Source organism: Ylistrum balloti, unplaced genomic scaffold, assembly GCF_031769215.1.
Source record: "Ylistrum balloti isolate Yb309-2 unplaced genomic scaffold, AGI_CSIRO_Ybal_v1 Utg369964, whole genome shotgun sequence".
NCBI classification, from domain to species: Eukaryota; Metazoa; Mollusca; class Bivalvia; order Pectinida; family Pectinidae; genus Ylistrum; species Ylistrum balloti.
This window is the reverse complement of record NW_026782060.1, coordinates 463,120-486,745: the sequence shown is the minus strand read 5'-3', so window position 1 is coordinate 486,745 and position 23,626 is coordinate 463,120. Positions and strand designations below refer to the sequence as shown.

The 23,626-nt window shown below is 35.0% G+C and overlaps 1 protein-coding gene across 1 annotated transcript in view; it reads right to left on the bottom strand.

Annotated features, from left to right (window-relative positions):
• Positions 1-15,903: 15,903 nt before the first annotated feature.
• LOC132547592 (putative methyltransferase DDB_G0268948) overlaps positions 15,904-23,626 on the bottom strand; it is a 31,279-nt gene continuing 23,556 nt past the window's right edge. The window contains exons 3-6 of the mRNA XM_060211373.1: positions 23,376-23,618; positions 22,285-22,373; positions 20,245-20,376; positions 15,904-18,186 (exon numbers count right to left, since the gene is read on the bottom strand). Coding sequence (XP_060067356.1) covers positions 18,090-18,186; positions 20,245-20,376; positions 22,285-22,373; positions 23,376-23,618 — 561 coding nt within the window. The 3' untranslated portion in view covers positions 15,904-18,089. The remainder of the gene's footprint in view (positions 18,187-20,244; positions 20,377-22,284; positions 22,374-23,375; positions 23,619-23,626) is intronic.

The window sequence follows — 23,626 nt, the reverse complement described above, 5'->3', positions numbered from 1 at the left end:
CGAATCTGGACAGCTAGGCTGTAGTAATGCCGAAAGTTTGCTTAGAACAATTTGGTTGAATAATACGGTATATTTTGGAATGCGCGGCGTTACCGAACACCGAGACATGCAATGGGGTGATGTGAATTATGTAAAGATTCTGAAAGTAATGAATATCTTGAGTTCCGAGAGCATCAGACCAAAACTAGACCGGGTTCCAACCTCAAAAATGTTAGGGAAGTTCCTCCGCGTGCCTGGGCTACCCCCGACAACCCATCACGATGCCCCGTCGCCACTTATAAAACCTACCAAGTACATCGCCCGCTTGCGTACTGTAACCCTGAAGCCCCCTACTATATCGCAACTAATTCAAACTGTGACAAATCAAGCAAGTGGTACAAGTCTCAACCAGTTGGCGTTAACAAACTAGGGACTTTTGTGAAGACTATGGCAGAGAATGCAGGTAAATGAGACTGGAATGTAAACAAAACCCAGTGTATGTTTACAAATCCTATACTCCGCCCCTTTTACATCAGCTTACGTCATTGATACATTTAAGTACAATGTATTTGTAATGTTGCACTTGCTTACACCTAGGCCTAACATTGTAGCCTTTTCATAATTTTAGTCGGTTAAAGCCAAAAATAATCTTTTGGGCATAATTCCAGCCCAAAGTAATAAATTTCTTTAATTAGGTCAGAATGGTGCATACATTGGCTTTGATTAAATTGCTTGTTATTTATTCAGTTCATATTCAGAGTTTAGATTTATGCCTGTTTTTTTATATGACCAGGTCTGATGAACAAGTCTGGGAGTAACAATAACGGAAAAAGACTGACAAACCATAGTGCCAAGAAGTACCTTGTACAAAAACTCAATGACAAAGGATTACCCCCAAATCAGAAAGTATTTTCACATTGAAATATCTTAACTTGATGATGATCATTAGGGCCTATAATCGTTACGAGTAAATGAACACTTACCTTGTTTAAAGAAATTATATCCCAAACAGTTTAACACTAATATAAATTTATAAAAAATCTCCTGCTTTCATAATACAGGGCAATGCATCACTGTCATGCTTAGAGTAGACAATAACTAGATCTCTACTTCCATTGCTCCTATAAAACGTTGCCTAATTATGTAATTCTCTGCATCCTCCAGATTTCCGGGCACAAGAATATCCAGAGTATCAACAGTTACTCAACTTTAAACACAAAGCAGCACCGGACGATTTCAAGAGCGATATCGTCATGCTTGGATGATGTTGGTGACAGGCATTTCGCTAGAGCTAATAGCACATCTACTGCAAGCGAAGTCATTGTCAGACCTCCAAATCCCGAATCAACTGTGTCTGCAAATACCACCGGTGCCCTTACTTCAGTATTTGCAGGTCCTATTCACGGTGGTTCATTCACAAAAAACATTACCAATACAAACGTCTATAAACGTCCCAGACCAAAGGTGCTGTACTCTGATTCCGACTGTGATGGAGTTTGAAGTTTCCGGCGGGAACCAGATGACACTGCTATATGTGTCTGTATAAAAGCGCGCCTAATATAGTCCGCGATTTTTCTACGATTATATAGACAGTTAAAGTTTATAAGACAACTAATCGTCATTGAGTTATTATGTGTAAACTTTAAAATTGTGAAAATAATAAAGAAATAAATTATTTATCATCATATATATTTTTGAATATTAATTGGAGCCTTTTCACTCCGAGTGATATCTCTACGCCACATTTGCATATGTCAGCAAATTGTTTACTCATGTATATATGTGTTGGTCTTCGCCTACCACCTGTGGTCTCGATATAAGAATGGTAGAAACAGATTACACAACGTGGGGTTGTTGAATACGGTGTTTATTTCCCTCTCGTTAGTTATTTTTTAAAAATTAAAAAAGACACTCGCTAAAGCTCGTGTCTTTTGTAACTTTTAAAAAATAACTAACTCGAGAGAAATAAACGCCGTATCCAACAACCACACGTTGTGTAATCTCTATATATTTACTTGACATATATAGGCGAATTCTTGATTTGAAATCAACATGTTTTCTCAACTTTTATTATAAAATAACCCCCAGAATTGTCTTAAAGCTTGCCTTTGTCATGCTGGACACATGTGCAACAGAATTTGGTAGCATTCTTCTTGAATAACATTAAAAGGTCAAATAGTTCAAATCAGGACATAAATCATCAAAAACAGCCAACGTCCTTACTGGATAACGTAGATTAAAATGAGTATATCAACTGAGGTGAGTTGTAAGGAATGCTTGGAAGTAAGACTTTAAACATGGAGTCATATGGAAGAAGCTGATGTAAAATTGTTAGAAAACAAATCATGTTACAAAAATGAACAATGAAAAGGTAACAAAGTAACTTTGTTTATATATTTCGTCACACTGAATTCCATCCTGCATGAATTAGTATGCTACTCTAGCTGAGCCCATAGAAACATTATTATATATAGATATATATATGAATTAATAATAATGAGTAACCAATACTTGTCATGCAGACGTAGTTAAGCCAGCCTTGAATACATTGACCTCAATGTAAAGTTAGACGCCAAAATGATTGAATGAAAAACTCGTCATTGTGCGGAAAGGTCAGTAAAGCAGCTGTGGCTACATGTAACACCTGATGTAAATTATGTCATGTTAATTATCAGATCTCGTATAACAATACATATACCAAAACAAAGGTGGATTTTCTACATGTAGAGCAGAAAGAGTGATTTGACCACCTATTGCTGTATGTAACGCGAACTACAACACTCCTACGGAAATGGTAATTATCGCCAACCTTATTTGCTGCTGCGACTATACAATACGATCTTGTACGTCATAGGTCTATTTTCTCATTACCATGGAGATTCATTGATGTACATTTTACATTCCTTTACATAAGATTCTGTTCGTAGTTACGATAAAGCCTCTTCTAATCGGTCGCAACAGTTTCCAGTGATGTTTCGGAGTTATAAAAGTGAGTATTTTGTTTTATATGTTGTGATCAGATATATATATATATATATTCAGATCCATATGAAAAAAATGATCAGAAATAAATATACCATTTTGTTATATTTCCAAATAAATAAATCCAACAGAAAAGTTTTTAAATCAACTATGCACATGTACAGATGTACATGGATTATGCATATAGATTTCCTTAGCCGTATGACATACTTTTATTCCTAAAATAATGATCAAGTAAAAATTTCAAATGATTTATATCATCAATGTTGATATGTTTTCTTCCTTTTTCAAATGTATTTTATTATTGTCTTTTAACTCATAAAACGAAAATGACAAAAAGATGAAAATTATTCGAATTTGTCAAAGGTTTGCTTCTTTTTTTCTCTTATTTATGTTTTTAAGATTTGTGTTTTACATGTAGAGAGACATATTAAGATGCACAGACGAAACAGATATATTACTTTTGCATGAAAGATGACATGTTTTACACAACACATTAATTAATTTTTCAAATTTTTGTTCTAAACTTTAGGCGACAGAAGATAATTACAACTAGATGGGAGTAGGCAAACATTTCGAATAATGTTCGCAACGAAATTATCTAAATCGGCTATATTTAAATTCTACAGATAACTGACTTGTTGTTATTTATCACACTACTACCTTGTTATCTTTGTAATAACACACATTTGGTACATTTAGCGACAAGGAAATTACTTAACATTATTTTAACTAAATATCGTGTAGGGACGAGTCTGATATTATTCTCTCGTACGTGTCCACACTCTCTTACAAATATTGTTAAAAGGACATGCAGGTGGTGGTGATAAAATTAGCCTTGGTTGCTGAAGGCTACACCCAGCTAGGGATGTTGTTTCCCATCTGATATATGTCTTACCATTATTGTAAACCTACTGATTTTCACTTGCGATTTGCTTTCGAGAATATCCCGTTCAATATAAAATCGCGAAAATAAATCGCTGCGAATTTAAACATTGTTTTTGTAGATATTTTTGCTTTTTCGTGGTACTTTAAAACCATCGCGAAAATTTAGTCCATAAAATTATGAGACACGCGTGCATATCCAGAGTGCAAAATTACATTCTGGTAAAATATTATTCGATAATTTTAACACTAAAATTTACCAGTTACACGGTATGTACTATAACTCCAGTTTATTACAAAGCTACGTGTATTGAAACAGTTATAACGCGTTTCGTAAATATATTATCAAATTCAGTATTGTGGACAATTTATTTCCTTGCATGTTCGATTCTTTGGAGGTCTTGTTTTGTAAATAATGCACTCTAGTGATCTGTTGCGTGTTTGAACTCAATGACCGAGTCAACGTTATACATAGCCATACATTTTTTTAATTACTATGATTGACCCTCACATTGCTATCAAAACAAAAACACGATACACCTTATGGGTTTAAAAGTTAGTTTTACTCTTTATTCCACTGGATATTCTGCCAAATGCTGTTAATAAGGTTCAAAAGTCGTTCTGAATAACCCGTGTCCTTAAACGATCTGCTGTAAATGTATCTTTCGTGGCCAAATTAGCCAACGGATATGTGGTTCCTCACGCGATGACGCTTTTCCAATTCTACAACGCTGGGTCATAATTCGGGAAAAGTAAATCGCTGTTTATTTATCATTACCGAAATCCCCAAAGTTAGTTGCTGGTTTACAGTATTTCGAACGGAGATGCCCAAATTACTTCCTCATTGACATTATTTATATACGGTTTCCATTGGGCGTCAATGAAAATAATCTATTTCTTTGCGCGATATGAAGCTTGACGTAATTCATGAGCGTTAGTTTGCCTGTTGGTTTCGTTGATGAATACTTTATTCTCATAAGTGAATATGCATTATATTACTTACATGGATCGACAAAATAAACATGACAGGTGTCGTCGATGAAGCAGAAGGCGCTTACCCTTTAGGAGCACATGGTCTTATTCTCCTTATACTTTTTTCAGGCCGCTCCGTGTAAATCTTTCTTCTGTTGATATTTTGTCTTGTTTTATTGAATGATAGTTTGGATTAAGTGTCTGCTCACGAAATGATATCTGTTTTTATTAACATCTTATTTAATAAATTTATCTATCTTTTTATCACATTTTTTCTGCCTTTATAGGTCTTCAGTTTTGTTTTGTTCGGATCAATTCATGCAGGCACTGGGACTTATGAAATTTCATTATGAATTTCGAATACTTAAAATTTACGCATGCGTTTCATCGTCTCTAATTGAACCCAGCAAACGGAATATTCGCCTGTATTTATATTGCGGATGACAATTAGGCTCGCGCAAAAGAACGTGGTCTTGTTTTCTTTTATTCTGTGTTACATATAATACGGGATCTTTTTACATAAACATGTGGAACATGTATATTTATATATTTCAAACATGAAGAGACGTGTAAGGATCTATTTGGCAAGTTGCAAATATTTAAATGCAGAACGTCAACCAAAACATCAATAATATTATTTATTCTAGGAGCCTCTGACCAAGGTGTACATGCCGACTGTCGTCGATGAAGCAGAAGACGCTTATACTTCCGGAAAATCAGGTCTTATTCTCATTGTACCTTTTCATGAGTCTCTATGTAAAGTTTTTTTTTCATATTTTACCCGAGTTTTATTGAGTTTGGATTATGATTATGTTGACATGGTGATATTTTCTTGCTTTTATCGTCTTGGGCTTGACGCTCCATAGGCACCATCTACTATAAAGATTGTGTCAATTTGATTCACCACTGTTTCAGCTATGTGCGAAAGGTATTTGTGATAATGCTTAAAGTTTAGTTAGGGTTGGTTTTAATTTCTGCAATGTACAACATCAAGGAGTAGTGTATATTGGGGTTTCAATAAGTAATAAGCAGAAATATACATCACTTGGGAATAGATAAATATCATGTAAGTACAATACTGATACTAGATTGTCACTGGGTCAGACTAGCATCACATATTTAAGTTTTATTAAGACCGTAACTTGTAGCTAGTTCACCATTATTTATACATTCCTTCTTTGAAATTAATGTTCCTACTAAGTTACTACTTCTAGAAATTAGATAATTTACAACTGTACTGAAATATACAGTAAGAGACACGTACATCCTTTGTCTTTCGTTCATCTCTATCTCACATTGTCTGATAAGACAGTCAAGTGGAAGTCACTCCTAGAAATCAAGGGTTTGCCTGAGGTTACTTCCTCCATATCATGCGACGAACGGACACTAACAGCCTTCTCCCATATATCATTACTAGGTAATGCACATAAATACACAATGTGCGTCATAATACTTGAATAGTCTAATTTTATATAGGACAACAATAAAGACTCCTAGTGACACTAATCGACCACCTATCAAGGCAGGTAATCATGTTTTTATGAAACAGGAAAACAGTGGCGATCATAACAACATTTTCATAATATGCTGTTATGTAGACATTGTAACAACAGAGCAAATAACGAGACATTATTAAAATCTCGTAAAATATATATGTCGGTCAAGGAAATGTAGGGTTTGCATGTGAGCCATCCGGTGTTGTGTTTTGGAAAATGTGAAAAGGAGGTTCCATGTTTTAAATAAACATACATTAACCACAACACATATTAATTAGTAAGTAAAAACTTCATTGTAGATAAACCGTAGGAAGTTCCGAGGGAAATCACCGACCAAAATTCAAGCCCAAGATGTCAGAACGCTGGGAATAATTTGTAATCGATTATGTCTCGGGCCAATATTGCTATGTCAATTTCCTCTGAACATTCTCATTATCACATGTGATCAACCGCTTAGTATTTGATATATTTCGTCGATTTTATCGACTACGGACACACAGTACCGTTTTGCGGATATATTTCCTTGCAGTGGCTAGCGACTACTTCAATAAATATCATGCAGAAGTCCGAATCATGTTATCCAAAGTAATAGAGATAAATTGTCTTGCCAAAGGACTTAAACGAGGACGGGATTTATGTACTCAGTTAACAAATGCATATATTAGAGTTGTACTTTTAAAATCACTGTGAATTTTGAGGAAACTCTTCAAGAGTGTGACAAATAAGCACAAGAACTATAATAGTTGTTATTGAATATCGAGAGTCTTGAATAGTTTAGTTTTATAAACGTTTACAGTAAAACACGTTTATAACGAACCTCTATGGATCAAGGAATTTAGATCGTTATAAACATAGTTCGTTATACACATATAACGAATTTTGGCAAACAGTCACGCATAATTCGTTATAGGAACTGTACATACAAAAAATAAAGGGGTCTTATTTCATGATTATATTTTATTACATGTATAGTATGTCCAAATAAACAATAATTTGGTATTTGGTTTCAATTTTTAAAACCTTCCGCTTACGAGACGGCGACGACGAAGCCATTTCCAAAATGACGAAAAGAACAGAACGCAAAGGTTTTGTATCGATAAGATCAGATCAGTAACTCAAAACTCAAAAAACAATAGAACGCAGGTACGTATAACAACAACTCACTTTATTCGTCAGACTTACCTGTATGTAATTGAAACATACCTGGATACGGGTGTCGATACAGGACACACGGCTGACTTCACTCAGGTGTGATGACTGCCCGAGGCCACTACGTTATATGGTTATTAATTAGCACAGATATTCACCTGAGCGAACCCAAAAGCTGCTACGTTATAGACATTAATTCGTTATGTGAAATTCGTTATATATTTTGATTTTAACATATAAATGATAGGGCGATTGACGGGGAAAGAAAAACACTACGTTATAACCATTAATTCGTTGTTTTTTTCTGTTCCATCATTATGTATATGCTGCTATTAGCATTCATTAAACTATGTGTTGTTATGTTAACCGTACTGGAGGAAACCACAAAAACATTTGTGTTGAGAGCATTCAACCAATTTCATCATTAACACATAAGAAGATATATTAGGAATCGACATATTTTAACGTGTATGTTATGATACGTCTTGATCAACAAAATTTGTCATTGCTATGATATACCAATACGGTTTGATGATCAGGTATACTCTCCAGACTGACAACACTTAACTACAGTAGATTTTTTTGAACGGCTGACGTTCTATTTTCTGATTCTATTTCAGATAAACTTTTATAACGTTATCATATTTCATCACTTCTTTCGTCTTTGCTGTGGCGAATCACTCATTTGTCGGTTCCTGTCAGTTCTAACTTGATATGTGTGATTGATTTTAAAACTATGCCTATTGTATCGAAGTAGGGTTTTGGCTAAAGGGAAACACTGATATAGTTAAGGTACATGTCAGTAATTCTTCAGCAAATACTTGATCCATTATTATACTCATTCAATAAAATTAAGACACGGATTTGATTAAAAACTAGTTATAAACTGGAAGATATTTTGTAAGGTAAGAGTTTTCGTCTGATACTTTCTGTGATATTTTATCTGTATAATTACGAAAAATTTCTAATAATTATCACCTTTCATGTTTTGCAGCTAGCATTCTCTGGAGACCGAATTTCGCAACATAGTGGTGTCCGGATTCAACATTCTACGGATCTAAAACATTAAAATAAAAGAGGATTACACGTTTGGAACGGACTTTGCATCGAGAAATGGGTGCATACTCTAACATATATCTAGGCTATCATAAAGTGATAACTGATTTTATGTGAATATAAACAAAAAAATTGTTTCTACATATGTTCTATTTCAGAATACGTGTGGACAAACCATCTGTATTCATCACCAGGCTACATGTTGATATCCACTTATTTGTAGCTTATCGATACCATAAACGTGGAGAAACATAAGCTTTTTCAGTTGTAGGTATTGCTACATGTAGCAAATGATTGGATACAAGTAAACGTGGACAATCACCATTAAACATTCGATGACTGATTAAGACAGCGGCAGCGATTCGTCGCAAAAGAACAGCTACTGCTACTTCGAAGAAGGATACTATTTCAAACGTAGAATGAAAAACGATTCATGCTGAGAAACAGATAACAAGTATTTGGAGCATGGTTCATCACAGAAAATAACTAGCACAAAAATTCCATTGTGAAGTTTGATCACGAAATATGACTAGTACATCTATCGACGGACTTTCGAATAACATTTCGACAATGAGGACAGCGTTCGTAGAACCAGATATATATATATCAAGGATGTCCATTTATTCGTTGATTGCGTTTAGTGTTATTATACCAAATACCGTTGCGCTTGTTTCCATGGGTCGGACACGTGGAATTCCATATAACATCAAGATACCTACAATGAATCTAATTATCTGTGACATATTGAGTGGGGTATCTATAATGTTCCGCATCATACTTCGTATCTGGGTAGTGGAACTTCCACCACACGCTTCCTGTTTTATCCAGTCGTCATGGACACTTACCACAGGATTCGGGTCAATGCTGATTGTGTCTACTATAGCCATTGATCGTTGTATCTGTCTCTATTTCGAGAATGCTTACATCACAAAAGGCACCGTGAAGAAGGTTATATTCTGTCAATCGGTCACTTGGGTGTTGGCGCTGTTTTATTCTCTGATCATTCTAGTTGATCATGTACCAGACTATACTGATCCTCGCTGTTTCAATCCGTATATAGGACCATTCGGTCGAAGTCTACAGCTGACTGTGGGGATCACATTTCGTATTCTGGCGTTGATAGCTTACATCTGTATCTATATCAGAATAAAACAAATGTTGAGAACGGACTTCAGCAGAGGAATGAAAACCAGAAACACTTTTCAAACTACATATAAAGTGGTACTAATTGGGGTGATATTTCATGTCATGTACTTGCCATTTTTATGTTATAACATATACTTAGTTATTTACCCCAACATGACCATTAAGACAGAAACATTCCTGGTGATATCGTCATCCATCGGCCTTTTGAATGGATGTGTTAATCCATTTGTGTATGTTTGGAGATTCCCTGAGTGTCGTTTAGAAATGAAGAAAATTTTATTTTTCTTCAATAAAAATCTACAAAATGCGGAAAACGAAAAGAGGAAACGCATACTAGTAAGTTTTCTGGACGTCTCAAGTAAACGGACTGGTAGCACTTTTGCGTGATTTCATAATCTGTATTGTCGATTTGCACTTAGAATACTTTTTCCATACTGTAATGTAATGTTTAGTCATGTGTGCTAAAAGTGTCAATTTGATATACATATATATATATATATATAATTTAAATATAGTATAAATTTTCTTTTCAAGGGCCCTATACTTAGTTTAAAATTGGGGGTTAAATAACATCGCGAAAAAAACAGATTCCTTGGCAATGCGATATCTAAGGAAAGCAGTGTTCGTTTTTATGACTTCCGCGGTATGTACACTCATGTTGCTTTGAGCATTTCTTATAAATCTGCGAAAATTTGAACGATGGAAAAAACTTATTTTACATTATTTTTTAGGAGTTTGTATTCAATACTGTGTCGTCATTTGCAAGGGGGACCTATTTTTTTTTATCATATAAGTCCACAAAAATTTTAATATATTTTTAAAAAGATAGATAAAAAGAAAACATTATTTCATTCAATGATTTTTGCAAAAAAATATTTTAACTAGCGAAAGGAAACAACGTTACAACAACAGTGACACGTTACATAACCAGTACTGATAACTTCGTCTCATGGCTTAATCTTCTATACGTAATTTTCTTGGCCTGGATGGATTTTTTTCACGAGCGAACTAATCATTTGAAGGCATTTATAATGATTTCATGAGAATCAAGTGTTATTTACAATGCCACATAAACTATGCGCGTGTTAACATTGATTCGTAGTCACATTACAACTACTGATCAAGTGAATCCGATTCCCATTTACTTGATAACCATGCTTGTATTCATGGGAATCCTGTTTGGAATTGTATTCACTTGAGCATTACTTTTCATCAAACAAGGAAACTCTCTCTATGCAATATACTTTCCTTTTCCTGAAATATTTCCGGATGTTTCTTGAGGCTTGACAAACATAGCTGATTTAGAGATCATATATACAATACGACGTTTTATTGATACAAACATTGTCACTATTTGTCACCGGTAAGGATTAAACAAAGGCTTATGAGTGTGTATACATGCTTTCCTCATTCAAAGTCACTGCGAGACATCATAGTTATGGTAGCAATATGTCAACTACAACCAATTTAATATTGTTTACTATAATTTAGATACTGTATGTCTATTTATTCATTTGATATTTGATTGATGTGTATATTTGTTCAAGATAAAAGGCTACGAAAGACCTTCCCGTTGTCCAATTTCATTTGTTTACAAAATTGTGACAATAAAATCTGAAATTATATCAGTTGGATGTACCATATAGAGTTATAAGGTCAAATATATGATATCTGTTATAAATGAATCTGGCAACACAAAGCGATATTTCGTCTCATAAGGTTCTAATAAATATATACAAAACAGTCTGTAATAAGGATATCAATAATATATTTCAAAACGATTAACATAACATAGATTGCCTTCTAATGATACTCACAGGGTTTGCATTTATTCTTTTATGATGTATCATTATTTTTTATGATCGACGTTGTTTTCAAATGAAAGAAACATAACGGTAAGATTACATCTACATATTTTGTTTGATGTTTTATGTTTTTTTGTTTTTTGTTTTTTTTTCTGTGAATTGTTATATAGAATATTGAGGGTCATGTTCAGATATGAGTGTTCAAATTTTGAAATTAAAACTCGTGCATCTGTACATTTTATTCAAATTATCAACAAAAAACAAGGTCTTGATAATTTTGCATCTGGAAATGTTAAGCTCAAAAAACCTTTAAAAAACAAACATGTCGTACATCAAATACAATAAATCAAATCAAGAAAACAGGCAAACTATGGATATAAATAACGAAATTAATGTAGATAATTAGATACAAAAATCATCGTTATGGTGACAAAGTTCACGTTTTGATTTAATCGAATAGTGGTGTGGCTCATTTTGGCAGATGTACATGACATACACCGAAATTATCAGATTTCTATCGATCAATTTATATATTTTTCAGCCGCCGTCTTAATTCAGAATTTAGGCCCTTAGCATCACCGATGAGTTTGTAAAGAATTAAACTGCTCTATGAAGCCTTTTATTTAGTTCTTGGATCTACTGTATCTATACTGAAAGGATAAAGAAACGCAGGGTAATATTTATTCCGATATTTTGAAAACGCGTTCTCCAAATAAAGTGAATCTTTGTGGATTGAGTAATTAGGTCATATTACACCTTGCCATGTATCGAAAATTTAGTCACGGTACAGTGCGCAGCTCTGGTATATGGAGGAAAGAAAAAACAAGAATCTCGTGCACCGTGTTGTTCTTGTCTCATGCAGCGTTGGTCAAGTCACTCTTCGTTAGTCTTTATACAGACCAACTGCTTCCCTAAAATTAATTGAGAATTTGATTCGTTTTAAGAATGGCACGACTCACAGAAGTTCAGAGGGGTCAGGACATTCAGATGCTGATGCAAGGACAGCTGCAAAACCAGGTTGCTAGGCACTTTGGTGTTAATGTTTCCACCATACAACGTCTTGTAAGACGTCTTCGGGAAACTGGGCGATTGGCCGATCGACCTAGGTCAGGACGTCCGCGCGTAACGTCACGACGTGAGGACCGCTATATCGTCGTCTCTTATTTGCGTAATCGGCGCCTCACTGCCGTTGAGAGTGCACTTAATGTTCATGGAAATCATGGGCGTCCTATAAGTTCAAAAACTATAAGGAATCGATTACGAGAAGTTGGCGTAAAAGCACGACGCCCCTACGTAGGTCCACACCTTACCCCTGCTCGACGTCAGCGTCGTATGGCCTGGGTCTACCGACGTCGTGGCGAACGTTTTACGGACGCTTGCGTTGTAGAGAGGGATAGGTTTGGGGCGGTTCAGTAATGGTGTGGGGAGGAATCTCACACGGGTTAAAATCACAATTGGTTTTTATTGATGTCAATTTAACAGCAGCTAAGTATAGAGATGACATCCTCCGACCCCATGTTATCCCTTTCTTACAGCAGCATAATCTAACCCTCCAGCAGGATAATGCTAGACCCCACGTAGCAAGGATTTGCCAAGTCTTTCTGGCCAACAACAACATTCAACCACTAGATTGGCCGCCTTATAGCCCTGATTTGTCCCCGATAGAGCATCTTTGGGACCAGTTGGATAGACAGGTACGAAAGCGCCAGCCACCCCCTCCTACTCGAGAGCAGTTGACCAGAGCTCTGATTGAAGAGTGGGACAACATCCACATAAGACGGATTAACGCTCTCATGAACTCTATGACCAGAAGATAAGGGCCGTGACCACAGCAAACGGCGGACACACAAAATATTGATGACTCAGTTCAATTTCAATTTCAAAATCCTATGGGTCCATTCAGTTTAATCGTTAGTACCTCTAAACCCATTGTCAGATGCAAAATACAGACTTTGGAAATTTTTAAGCTTTAATTTATCTGTAAGTATACAAAATTGCGTTTTAAATGAAGCCCGATATCATACTTAATTTCTGGTTTAAAGTTCACCCTGCGTTTCTTTATCCTTTTAGTATATTTAGATGTGTTCCTCATTTGTGTGTATTTTGTGCAATCTCCAATGTCTCTGTTGATAACAATGGAGAATGAAGATTAGAGTTTTACTATCAAATGAATGTTGACCTAAACTTACCAGGTAAGTCACATATGAAGGAAAATGGCACACATAGAAAAAGGTAAAGTACTTTGTACAATATCTCTTCTCAGTGAATTAACTATCAATCGTCTTTGATTATCCACTATCTGTAATGTTCTATCTGATGTCGCTTTTTCAAGTTAGATTACAAATAAATTATGTTTGACAGATGTAATGATTTTGCTACCTTAATGAACAATGATACACATCACGGTCGTCGTCCATGATGGCAAAGAGGATTACTGTCTCTCGACGAAAACATTTTCTACGATGAAGCGTTACCTAAATGAGATGAACGTTTTCTTTGTTCCTTTAAGCCTGAATATTAAAATGAAATGACGTATTTGTTGAATGAAGAATATGTTCCTTCAAATCGAGATTTCCTCCAGTCATCTTAGTGTGTAACACGAGCTTATAAACAACCTGATAAGAAATAGAAGTGTGTTATGATTTTTATTTGATATTTGTGAGAGATAATTACTTTTGATATGCTTATAACAGCTCTTAGGTATAGAGGCATTGGCAGTCCCGGAAATAGCCGCATTGAATATGAAGTTAATCATAGTGAATATAGAACGTGATATCTTGTATAGGCGGAAACTCTCGCAGTGTCACCATTGTGATATTGACATAAAAGTCTGACGATGTGACTCAAGTGGTATCTGGTTCTATAATGTCATTTTAGTGAGTATACCAGGAATGTAGGAATGTTATCCGATATTTATGTTTCAGAGTCCATTACATGTCACGACATTTAACGTAAGGGGGGGGGGGGGTCTGAAAAAATCAGCACTGAAAAAATCTAACCACAGTCTTATTTCCAATATCACTTAACTTACAGAAACTGTACCTAAAACTGTAATTTCATCACTTCGCCATGGTTATGGGAATTTGATATTCACAGTATGGTAAGGCATTGTAAGAACCTCTTTGATTATATTTGATAATACAGTATCCCATAATAGGGTTTTGGGCATATGGTTTTTGACATCCAGTTAATTTGAGCCCTTGTTGTCCAAACCCATTTAACCCCAGGTCAATATGTGAATACCGCCGAATGAAATGCTATCCATGCTAATAACTCTAACCCAGCTGGAGTTTATGATGATGAAAACAAAACAAATCCATTCTAATCAACAGTAAACTTGATCTCTCCTCAGAAGGATATATCAGATATCCGGAATCACGAAATCGACTATTTTGGGAGAAAGCTGATAATTCTGTATATCTAATCAAGCTTCTTACTGATGTTCTTCTATTCAGCAGATATACCCTTCATACTTTGAAATCAAAGACAGCGTTTCGACATCAGCCGCTTATCACTAAGGTACATGAAATGCGCTATTGTGAATTTTCCAATTATAGGTTTGTTGCAAATGTCATTTATTCAATGATAGATATCGACAACTATTAAACGTTTCCGAAGATAAAGGTTAGGAAAACTATAATAACGTTTTATGGTTGCTATCATAATACGATAGGGGAATCCATGTTTCCGCGTGTTATTTGAAATTAAATGTCTTCGAATGTGGTTTATATCTGAAGATTTCTTTGTAAATACAAATATTCTAAGAACTTGACATCACATGGATCGATTTAGACCAACTTGTGTCAACCATGAAACAGATTATGTAGCATCGAATGCCATTCGCCTAAGGATAAACGACACAGCACAGAAATACAAATAGTCAAGAATAAGAAACTTCGAACCACAAATCTGAACTCGTGGTCACGTGGATCAACATCCTACGATTGCGGTTTGTGCATCCGTACAAGCAGATCGAGTGTATATAGAAAAAAATGCGAAAAAGAATGGTGTAGTTTCTCTTGTAAACAATGGCTCACAGCTAGCTTAATATTACGTACTACTGACATTGTATATAACACGTGTTAATCCCTCGATATCAAACAGAGGTCTGCATCCTAGCTATCTATCATCTTCGAAGAGATTAAAAGTCAATAAATGATGTAACTACGACAAGCAGCCATTTTTTCAGACTAGTTACGTTAATTCAAGGCTCGTCATCGTAAAATGATTAGTGTAGGCAGTGCCTGATTTTAATGTAAGATAACCTGCGTCATTGGACCTCTTTGTCGGCATTTGTTTTAGATATATGTTTGTATATTATGCTTGGATATATATCTCCGTGTCATATATCTATAGGTAATCTAGTTTTTCATACTAATTTTCTAAGCAGATCTATTTGTACAATACTGAAAATGACAAGACACCAACTCAAATTCCACATTATTGAAATTAGTTTTATTTGATAACAAATCGTACAATAACAAAAACAACTTAACCAATAGCTAGTGTAAAGGTTTGGGATCCATGTATGATGCAAAATTTTGAGGTATAGTTTACGCTTCGTAAGGGGTACACTCTGCATGTCTTGCGAGGTATTTGGGTAGAAGTAATTAATATATTAAATCTGGTTATAAAACAGCTAAAACGCTGTTCCTCATTGGGAAGGTCACTGATTAAGTATCTATAGTAATATGTATCAACATTCAAAAGAAATATGTATTTTTTATCTTTTTATCCAATCGATATTGACAGTCCTTTAACATAGCATGTATCTTTTTTAATAAAAAAAAAAACGTAATGAATGAGCGTCTGACTGGTACATAAGTATTAATTGAACTGATTTATAACCTAAAGTAAATAAATAAAAACACATATAAATATGTATCTTTTTACCCAAACAATATTCACAGTCAATAAACTAATGCTGCATATGTATCTATTTCAATCAAATAAAATTACACTGAAGGGAAGGCTCATAATCAATTAGGGACTCAGAAAAAAACCAAGGAGCGACTTGTATCTGAAGCAGTTACCAAGGGACAATAATGATTCTATTTGCCATGTTCACTGTATGTCACTTAAAACATCTAGATATTACAAGCTAGAAATTTGAAACAAAATCTGTGTAAAAGTTATTAGTATTGAATGATATATTACGGAGGGGAAATACTTTCTACAGTTTGAAGACTATGCGCCTAATCATCATCCATCGTACTGGTGGTATCGATGACTCACATAGAATTCCTGTAGAACTATAAGGTGTCGATTGTCACTTGAGATAGATTAAGATGTATTTAAAATAAACATGACAAAGCCACTATGTAAACAAACTAGAAAGAAAGACGTGTAATTTAAAATATAATACATACCATCATGCATATGCCATTATGACGTCAATATTGTGGACATAATACATTAAATGTTCTCCTTCAAAATGTCTGGTCTATCTAAATAATAAGACTATGGATAATTAATAATCTATTTTTAGTTTACATCAAACTACACGTATTTGCATATTTACTATAGTTCTGGATAAGGCAACGAGATGCCTGTAGGGCCTGTATCGCTTATCTGACTGCTGAAACTGCTTCATCCAAACTAAAGGTCAAGAAATATAAGCCTGCTTTAGGGCAAATTGGGTAAGAATCCCACAATTCCTACAACATATTCTAAACTAAGATCCGTCTTCATGCTTGGATGCTATAGACCACCCACGGATGCAGCAAACCGCATCAGGGGAGAATTCGCTCGATTTCCCAAAATTTGGCAATAACCTTTTTGCCACAAGAAGATAGGAACCACCGTTTATATAAAATGGATTTCTCTTCTCTCAAGGATGCTATAGACCACATTCGGCCCTCCCAGGGAGTTAGCCAAACCATTTATGCAAAAGTGTCCTTCATCTATTCCTGCTTCAGTTTGCATTGAGTCACATAATTCCAACAAAAGAAGGAACTCTAAGAAGCATATTTCAAAACAAAGAAATTTGGAGTTAGATAAAGTAGAGCCAAGCAATGAATTTTTCAGCAGTATACAACTGTTTCGTCTAAAGGGCTGATATCAATTCTTTATACAGAATCGAATTCCCTTCACCCTTGGATGCTAAATACCAAACTTGGATGCAACATATCAAATTCGGAGAGAATCTTGTCATTCCCTCAGAAAAGAAAATTTTCAAAAAATTAGATCGGTTCCCCCATTTGGCCCTGTCCCTCAAGCCCCAGGGTATCAGACCCGTCACTCTTGGTTACAGACCAAATCGCAAGATAATCCTGATATTTTTTACAGAACAAGAACCATTTAAAAGGAGTTGCTCTATCTCCTCTATTATGCAATGCCCTTACAGCACAAAAGGCCTTGACAAAAATCGATTTAACTTTACCCAATGATGCTTCAGACAAATATGGGACATAATTCAACAATTACAACAGAGGAAGGGGGGGGGGGTTGAGAATTTGCTCCATTTCTCCTAATTTTGGCAACCTGTGTCATAATGAGATCGTCTGTCAATAGACACCATTGTTTATTCGTCGTCAAGACGATTGCGATGTCTATGTCAACTTTGCTGATTCCAGGAGCTAGCGACATTTCCATATCGTCACCAGTTTGACCCAACAAATTAGAGAGGTTTACGACCAGTTCGTAAAGACACTGTTGATGTCGTGTACATAGGGATTTCTTCCTTGGTGACAGGGTCTGTGTACAACTCCAGCAACCTGAGCGAGAAAATAAATTATTTTATCAAAACATCAATAGTAAATTAGACAGAAAAGTGACTAACTTTCTAATCAGAACTTTTTCATCATTTTTCATCATACATTTTAGTTGATCATAGTCCGTAATTCACGCTGTGATGAGCTAATGTAAAGAGAGTCTTGATATTGACTATATGATGCAAGATACAATAAACGTACATATTTAGCTCAACTAGTTTTATTACTCTTTCTCAAAAGTTGGCTCAATGATGAATATAAGGATTTGGTATGAGTATGAAAATGTAACTAAAGTTTAAGGAAAATATTTGCGGCTTTTTAGTCATTTATAAACATGATGTAGGCTAACTCTGAAACATTACAAGGAAATGGATATATGAATGAGTCAATATCAGCTTTGAGGGGTCATGGTCCCTTGACCCCTTCAATGCTTTCATTGCTGAAATATCAACTTTGGACAATCCTATCAAGTTATTGTGGGATTGCAAGGGTAGTAGGAATCTAAAGAGGCACTTCCCCAATCTCCCTCTTCCCGCTTTCTCCTACTGGATCACCTGGGTCACTTATATAGTACTGCCATACTGTCCTGCCAGATTGGCGTCAGAGCTATGTGTAGATATCCAAGGGCGTACTATGTACCTACCTAACAGATCAGTAAGAGAGTAGTAAGAAATTATGGAACCACCGTCAACCCCCTTTCCCCTCCTCCCCGCCAACACCGCTCGTCCCTCTTGCTCCTCCTTGCTAACTTTTATATATTTAGATATTGATGTCATAATTATTGATATATCTTTAATAGCGGACGTTATTACGCAGCTCCCATTCAACCTTGCTCTCCCCTATTGTCTTTTTTAATATTTAGAAATTTGCGTCAGAGCTGTAGATATATCGTAAAGGCCAACAATGTTTACAACCGTTAATATCCTGAAGGTGAAGAGGTAATCATAAAAAAGGTATGACAGCAAACATTTATATTTACATTACATTTACATGTATATGTATACTAATACATAATGTAATATTTGAAAGGACAAATTGATCGACATATCGTCCAGGTGCCTACAGCTGTAAACATATGTCTAATATGAAAAGATTCATTTCATTTATCTTCATGTTCCAAACCTATCATGTTATTTTTTTCATTAGCAAAGGGATTAAAGCTTTATAGTTGACCGAGTACATCAGGTAATATTCTTAAACTATCAAAGTATCAAACATATCGTTTAAATTATCTTATAATTATCATCCTTTGTGACATGACTGTTCGAGTCAAAGTCATGATTATCCAATCTTGCTTCTACCGTATACCACAATCCTTTACAAGATGATTACTCATCTTCGAGAGAATTCTGAACGAATTAACAACCAACACAACTTCATTGAATGATTATTCGTGAAATCTGAAACGCATATAAACATATCTAAAACACACTGTGATGTATGAGCTTATTCTATTTTTTAAAGTTAAAACTACGTCGGCAATTACTTGATAATATCACGTTTTGATGGATGTTTACTCCTTCATTGTTCAACCAAAATATGTCATCATCTTGAAAAGAATTGTGGTATGTGATAAAAGTAGGATTGGAAATAGATAGTGTAGACGTACACAGTAATGTCACAAAATGGATAATTATCTGATCCAAAAGGTAGGGCAGAGGCAGAGCGAGGCAGAGGCAAAGCGGGGCCGGCGGAGGAAGAGGGTTGGGGGCGGTGGTCCGCTTTGCTGCCAATATTTATTTTCGCAAGATACTACTGAATTACTTTCACTCACATATTCTACTTCTACAAATTAGCCAGGAAAGGTAATTAGTTCAACCACATTGCATAATAACACCTCAGATATAACTTTTACATGGACAATTTCAAGGCTAAACGCTGCTAATCTAAGCTAAGTGGAATTTATCATTCAAGAATGTCCAAACTTGGTCTGAATTCTCGATTAAGATATTAGTTATTACACGACTGTGTACAATAGATTTTTCTCACTATAGGGTTATCTCACTATTCTTCAGATCCGGTGAAGGACAATTTTCTTTTGATACATAAGGTGCGATATACCTTTTGGTGAGGTCATCGAATATGGCTGACGAAGGATTATGTTGGAGGTAGGTTTGACTAACAGAGAGAGTAGTTATGAAGCCCACGTATTCATGAACAGCCAAGGTGTGGTTCATCGGTACCGTTCGTATCCTGTGAAAACAACAACGTTACACATTAAAGTAATATTGAGTCAATTTCACATGAAAGGGCGCCTTATTATCTTCAAACGTTGACATTTTTACATTCACAGATGCTAGAAAATATGTACAATTTGTGATAAAAGGATGTTGAGTATGATCTACGCCTTATACTGCTTTGTTTAGCAAGTAATGATATAGGAAAACATTCATTTAGGAAAACAGATATCAATTTATGAAATTATCTATGTCTTAGCTTTTTTACGGTAATGGAATAAGTGTCTTGCAAAAGTGTTACAACTTAACCTTTCAGTAGATTAGGTAAGTAGTTCTTACATTCTACCGCTACAAATAGTGTCCAGTACATGTTATTTAATATTGTGTATTATGTAAAAAAAAAAAAAAAGTATAATACCTATATACTATATTTGGTTAAAAGTATACGTTTATTACATCTTCAATTGCTTCAATTACAAGTTCAGAACTTTATGAAACCACTACAAAATGTATATTGTGATATTACAAAATAAATATATGAATAAAATCAAGTTGTTCATTTCAAAGATTTTTACAAAGTATTTGGGTAATTTCTTTATTTGTAGGATTCCAACAGACGCATTTACTATTGTATAGAAAGGTTGTCTAAATTCGTGTACCCTGTACATATTTATAAGCGTGATTTGTATATATATATTTATATAGTGAGATGGTAAGTGCTGACTATACAAATTTTCAAATATTGTACTTTATGCAACAGGTAAAGATGAGTAAGTTTTATATTTTGGTGAATTTAAAGTCTAACGATGCTTTGTGCTGTCTCGTAAGTCAATTTATCTCCGACGCATATAGGCTTAGAAAATTATATATATAATGAAGTGATAAGTATTGACTATAAAAATCTTCAAATGTGGTATTTTATGGTATAAAGGAATAGGTGTGACAAGTTGGTAAATTTTAAGTAATGTTGATGTATATTGATTTGTTTTCATGTCTGGTTGCCCATTCATCTTTGTCTGGATATTTGTTTCATATGTGTAATTTGAGTAGTATTCTATGTAGATCACACAGGAAACAAGACTTACACGTATTCTCTGCGGGACTACATAAATCTTACACTTGATACGAAATATAATCAATCTCAACATTGTTAATTAAAGGGATAAGGAAAGTGTCTGATTTGTTTCCGGAAACCATGATTATTTCCTGAAGGAACACCCAAATTTGCACAAACCCTTAAACTCGCCCAGTAATTTATTTTTTCTGATACAAACCGTAATGATATTTCTAATTAGAAAACATAAACTAAAAAACATTCACCAAGGATTTTTATGTCAATTTAAAAGCGTTTTCAGGGCTTATTACTATAACATCAGAATGAAGTGGGGTGACTCTTGGAAATCAGAATACATACTTTTATTGCTTATAAACAAACAAACGATGCGCCTGTTTAAGATCCAAGGCTAAGCAAAAACATCAGAATGAAGGGGGATAACTCTAGGAGATCTTAAATACAAACTTTTATTGCTTATAAACAAAATAGTGCTGCGCTTGTTAAAGATCAAAGACTAAGCAAAAACATCAGAATGAAGGGGGATAACTCTTGGAGATCTTAAATACATACTTTTATTGCTTATAAACAAAATAGTGATACACTTGTTAAAGATAAAAAACTAAGCAAAAAACATCAGAATGAAGGGGGATAACTCTTGGAGATCAGAATACATACTTTTATTACTCATAACAAACTAGCGATGCACTTGTTTAAGATCAAAGACTAAGCAAAAACATCAGAATGAAGGGGAGTATCTCGTGGAGATAGGAATGAAGCATTTAGGAGGAAAGTGTGGGACAATATGGATTTAACCATGTAGATGCAGATTAAGTAAAGCAAAAGGACATATAATTACAACAGCCAACTTACCCGTGGTTGTCTTCAAATGGGATTTCATAATCCTCCAAGTTTGGAAATATTCGACTGCTTGCGTATTCACTTAGATGTTCTTTATAGAACTATGAATAAAAAACATCAACAGTATCATTAATCCGGTTTCTCTTTCATTGCCTCGCCAACCCTGCTGCCAGTATTTGTTTATCATAAATAATAGATATATATTACATGGTAGGAGGTGGTTGTCTTCTGTGTGCTTTTCTAAAAAAAAAGTAGGGAGAAATAAGATAAAAAAAAAAGGATTTACATGGAGGCTCTAAAAAACACAAGAAAAAGACGTGGTGTTCCGAAAGGGTAAGCGACTTCTGATTACCTTCTAAACCTACAGTGTTAGTCTTGGTCAATCAATGTAAGTAATGGCACGTTTCAGAAAGAGAAAAAGGTAAACCACCAGGGACATTCTCGGCCTCGTTGTAATCAAAAGAATCTGATTAATTTTGTATTCATTTATTTGTCTTTTTTAAAGGAGAAAGTTGCTTATCTATATTTTAAAATGTCATTCATAAAAGAGATCCCAGAGTGATTTGGGCGCTAATCATTGTTTGATCTTTATTTGTTCTTTGAAAGTTGGATATTTTCCCTTCGTTTCTCTTCTCTTCTCGCTTTTTGCTCTGAATGATAAGAAATTTGAACACTAATCCTTTGCGAAAATAGCGATAATAATCTTTAACCCAAATCAAAGATGGTCTTTTTCTGATAAGTCCAAAAATCAATTGGGTTTATCTAGAGACCACGGGGAATATACACAATGAATTTGAGAGTGATCCATTCAGTACTTTATCAGAAATAGCAATAACCAACTTTACTGGGCGCAACCCAAGATAACCGCCTGTCTGCAATTTTGTTATTCTGATCAATACCAAAAAAGCCCGACACAACTAGTGACCAAGGGGAACCTACCTACGTAATTTCAGAAAGAACTATGCAGTAGTTGTTAAGAAATTTGAATAGTCTATCATTCTAATAAAAAAGTGTTTCCTGCAAGAAAATGCCAGGTCAAACACACACGATAACATACAAAAGAAACATAAGTGAAAAAGTATGTTACAATACAGTCCACATACTTGTGCTTCCATCTGCCTTGCCTCTTCCTTGTCGGGTTTAGGTAGTACATAAGTGTACACGATGAATGACCCTCCAGGCTTAAGTATCCTATCTACCTCTTTATAAAACTTGTCTGTGTCCAGCCAATGTATAGCGGCGGCTACCGATACAAGGTCGACTGACTTGTCTTTCTGAAAACTCAAATCCTCTGCAGGTCCGACGCGAAAATCCAGTCTGTTGGTGTCATATTTGTTGTCGAGGCTCTGCAATT